Genomic DNA, 3,810 nt, shown 5'->3' with positions numbered 1-3,810 from the left:
CGCCAGCTACACAGTCATGAATGCACGTGCCGTGGATAGAGCATCCTCACATCTTGGAGCTGGTCGAGCCACGTCGCAATCATATTGGCTTCGTGGATCTCGCGGTGCTGCGGCACAATGACCGAGACCTTGGCGCGGCCATCGTCGTCGCTCGGGCCTAGCATCCACCCAAAGCAAAACTCGGGCACGAGGTCGTCGCGCAGCTGCATGCCGAGGTAGACGGCCGCGCCATTCGGGTAGTCGCGCGCGTGCGTGAGCAATGGGTACTGCTTGGCGCGGGTCCACGAAATGCCTAGCACACTTCATGACCACAGGCGGCGGCGGCAAGGATGAACCTGGCTGGAACACGACGTTGTGCAGCATCGTGTGACCATCGATGGGCTGGTGGCTCACATACTGCGCGAGGCAGTTGCTGTAGATGTGCATCTGCGGAAGCTGCACGAGCGACGCCCACGACAAGCTGCCTGGCAGCGACGTGAGCTCGCGCGTCGCCTTGATGTACCCGTGCTGGTAGCGCTCGTGGAAGGTATGAAACTGGACGCGGCGATCGGCCACGACGACACTGGTCGGCTCCCACGAGCACCCGTGCAAGATACGGTACAATTGCAGCATCGACTCGACAGCGTCGTCGTACGCGGGCATCTGCTGCGCCGACGACGGCAGTTCGATCGTTTGGTTCGAGTCGCTGCAGCGTGTCACGCGCGGCGACGAGACATATAGCGCCTTTTGAAACTCATTCTAGCCATGGCATGTCAAGTGGACGCAAGGCGCATGTCGTCGTCGTACCATGGGTGTGCAGGGCGCTGTGCCTTCGCCATCGTCGGCATCCTCTTCGAATTCGCTCTTCTCGGGCACGTCGAGCGAGAGATCGGTGGCCGTTGCTGTGTCGTGATGATTCGCCTCCTACAAAACATCGTTGTCAGTGGCGTCAGAAAGGAGCGAGAGAGTGGGATGGACTGTCGTCTACCTTGGCGCGCTGCTCGAGGACTTCGGCGGCGATCCGCGCGACCGACTCGAGCGTATTCCGCTGGCTCAGGTTGGTACTGCCATGGGGCTCCATGTCCATGGCGACGAGTGCGCCGAGCACGAGGCCTTCGACGACGATCGGCGTGCCGGCAAAGTACCGCAGGCCTTGGTCGCGCAGCATCGCATCGTCCGTCTCGGAGAGCACGAGCGTCGCATTGTGGCGCCACACTGGCGCACAAAACTGGACGAGGCTGTCGGTGGACGGGTCGAGGCCGAGGCTGGCTTGGATGTGGAGGCCGCTCGGGTCCAAGAGCCCTAAAAAGACGATCGGGCAGCGCAGCGACGTCGCGACGAGGTGCACGAGCAGCTTGAGCGTGTCGTCTTGATCCGGTTGGAGCGTGTCGGCTTGGCGCGCGACCTCGAGGCGCCACGTGGCCAAGTTGGCGTCGTCCCACGGCAGCACGGGCACAGCAAACACGGGCGACGACCTATAGATACCATAGGATTCCAAAGGGCAATGTGAGCGAAGGACCGTACGGCGTCTCGAGGAGCGTCGGGCGCAACGGCGCGGCCGACACGTCGCGTGCTGCAAGCGTCGCCGCTGTGACGCAGATGGCACAGATGCGCGCCGTGAGGTCGACGTTGAGTTCGACGAGGCGCAGCTTACGGTGCTTGGAACAGCGACTGCAAATGACCTGTGGGCAGAGATGATACTACGTTGGAGGAGAGGGCAGGAGTCAATTATCTACCTCGCCGCACTAGACAGCAAGAGCATGAGCTTCGGACAGGTGCCTGATCTCTTCGTACCGTCCGGCAGTGGTGGCGCCGTTTGAACGCGTGAAACTGCTGGACGCACACGCTGCAGTGGCTGCGGTCGCGGTCGAGGATCCAGTCGTCGATCGTGATGAGGTTGCCGACGGCGAGGAGGCCCGCGTCGGCATAGTACATGCACGACCCGCGGCGACGCATCTTGGGAAATGCAACCGGTCGTTAGAAATGATGGGCAGTTCGATAATCCTGAATTATCGAAGCGGGGGCTGAGTACACCATCTGGGCGGCGCGGGCCTTCAAGAGCGACCTTCAAGTCAACCCGTCACACGCTCGCAGACTCGGTTGGCTTGCCCCCGCTGGCACGAAATCTTGTTCGCCGCCTCGCTTGGCGCCCATGAAAAAGGTGGCAGCTACGAGCTTTTGCTTGCGACGAGATCATTTCCGATCCAAAGGTAGCCGTGCTGCCAACTACAGCGCGATAACTAGCCATTTCCTTCTAGCCAGCAAGACGCAAGTATTATAGCAGAAAGGGCTTTGGCGATCGCTTGCCGTTCGTCCTTAGCATCTAGCCTAGTACATGTCCTAGGCTTGTCGCACTCATTGTGTCGATGCGCGAGAGGCTACAGTCAAAACGCGGATTAGCAGCCATGGTCGTTTAGTGGCAGAAGTGGTACTCACTGCCTCCTTCAACAACCCTGGACAGAAGGGCTAAATCACATGGTTTCAAATGTATACAAAAAACAAGATCATTCACTGCCACATGAAGGCGCTTCAGGGATGAGCTGAAATGTGAAAGACCGCGCTGGGCGTCGTGTGGCTCGCGTTGGCCTCGATACGTTGGACAACGGCTTTGAGCTAGCATGTCGTCGTCTTCATACCATGTGAAGTACTCACGCAGGCTTTCGCTCGCTGACAGAGCACGCTGGCTTGATGGGACGTCGATGGTCGCTGTGCGCAGCGGTCGATCGATGTCGACGGTATCATCGCGCTCCCGGGCATCCTTGTCTTTAGATGCTCGACAATCTCGGCTTGTTTGTCAACAGTTAGGCGCTTGCGTCGCGGGCGCAGTCGACCGGGGACCTCTTGCAGGAGGGTTCTCGGGCTCGGGGCATTTTCTCAATGCTTTGTGATTGGTTTAAATCCAGTCGGAAGGGTCGACGAAGACCATGTGCCTAGTCGTGTACACAGCAAAAACCACGTGGAATACCAATTCCAAATCGCTCGAAGCGATGCGATTGGCTGAAGTTCCGAAAATTGACTCATGATTGGTTAGATTTGCTCGATCGTGAGTCCTGATTGGCTGTTCGTTATCTGCTGAAGTGAGGTCGTTTAGTGGCGCCTACCCCTAACAAAAGCCGGCTATTAAACCGCGTTTTGACTGTATTGGTACGAGGATGCTCATCGTGCGCTTGTGACTGATCGTATGCCACCGCTGGTAGTCGACCCTGTCGTCGTCGTCCATGTCACATCTCGGATCGTCAAACGTCAGACTGCATGGTGGTCGGACCATCCCGTCGTAGATGTGCTGTTTCTTGTGGGAATCGTGGAAGAGCCGAAGGCTTCTTCGGCGATGCTTCCACATCCAACAACACTACCATTGCTACGGCGCGTGCTACTGGCGCCGGAGGAGCCGACTGACGCACGTCGCGAGTGCAAGCGTCTCGAAGTCCATCTGCTTCTCGAAAGCAGCCAGAAAGACACGCGAGCCGGCTTTCCCAGCCGGCTAAAAACACCATACCTAAGTGGATTCCGCACGCGCTCGTACCTTGCAAAATGCACGCGGTCATGGAAGTGCATGTGCATTGCATGCAACAATATGGTGTCTATCACCATGCAAGGCCATAGCCCGCTCCTCCACGGCGATCCCTGGTCAGTTGCGCTGTCTCCATTGAAGCTAAATGAGAAGATTCGCCATAAAGTGGCGTGTTTCTATCCATGGGCTCGGCACCCCAAATGCTGCGGTATCCGGTCGCGCTATCCGGCGCCTCCTCAGTAGATCTTTTGACCGAGGAGCGAAGGAGTCGGATGAAGGGCGAGCCGCAGTCCAAGCCCCGGCCCGCGAAGAAGACCCGA

At 58.5% G+C, this 3,810-nt stretch overlaps 2 protein-coding genes across 2 annotated transcripts; both read right to left on the bottom strand.

The window, feature by feature from the left end:
• Nucleotides 1–14: 14 nt before the first annotated feature.
• SPRG_15380 (hypothetical protein) lies at nucleotides 15–642 on the bottom strand (the record flags this gene model as incomplete). Its single annotated transcript, XM_012355952.1, has 2 exons — nucleotides 15–292; nucleotides 336–642. 2 exons carry the CDS (start codon nucleotides 640–642, stop codon nucleotides 15–17), a joined length of 585 nt encoding a protein of 194 aa, XP_012211342.1.
• Nucleotides 643–928: 286 nt separating this feature from the next.
• On the bottom strand, nucleotides 929–1,935 carry SPRG_15379 (hypothetical protein; the record flags this gene model as incomplete). The annotated part of the gene is made up of 4 exons (XM_012355951.1): nucleotides 929–1,454; nucleotides 1,504–1,661; nucleotides 1,716–1,724; nucleotides 1,774–1,935. The coding sequence occupies 4 exons, from the start codon at nucleotides 1,933–1,935 to the stop codon at nucleotides 929–931; spliced, it is 855 nt and encodes a 284-aa protein (XP_012211341.1).
• Between the last annotated feature and the right edge of the window lie 1,875 nt (nucleotides 1,936–3,810).

This window comes from Saprolegnia parasitica (genome assembly GCF_000151545.1).
Source record: "Saprolegnia parasitica CBS 223.65 unplaced genomic scaffold supercont2.339, whole genome shotgun sequence".
NCBI lineage: Eukaryota > Oomycota > Saprolegniomycetes > Saprolegniales > Saprolegniaceae > Saprolegnia > Saprolegnia parasitica.
Note: the sequence above shows the minus strand (reverse complement) of the source record. Positions and strands in the feature narration are given on the sequence as shown.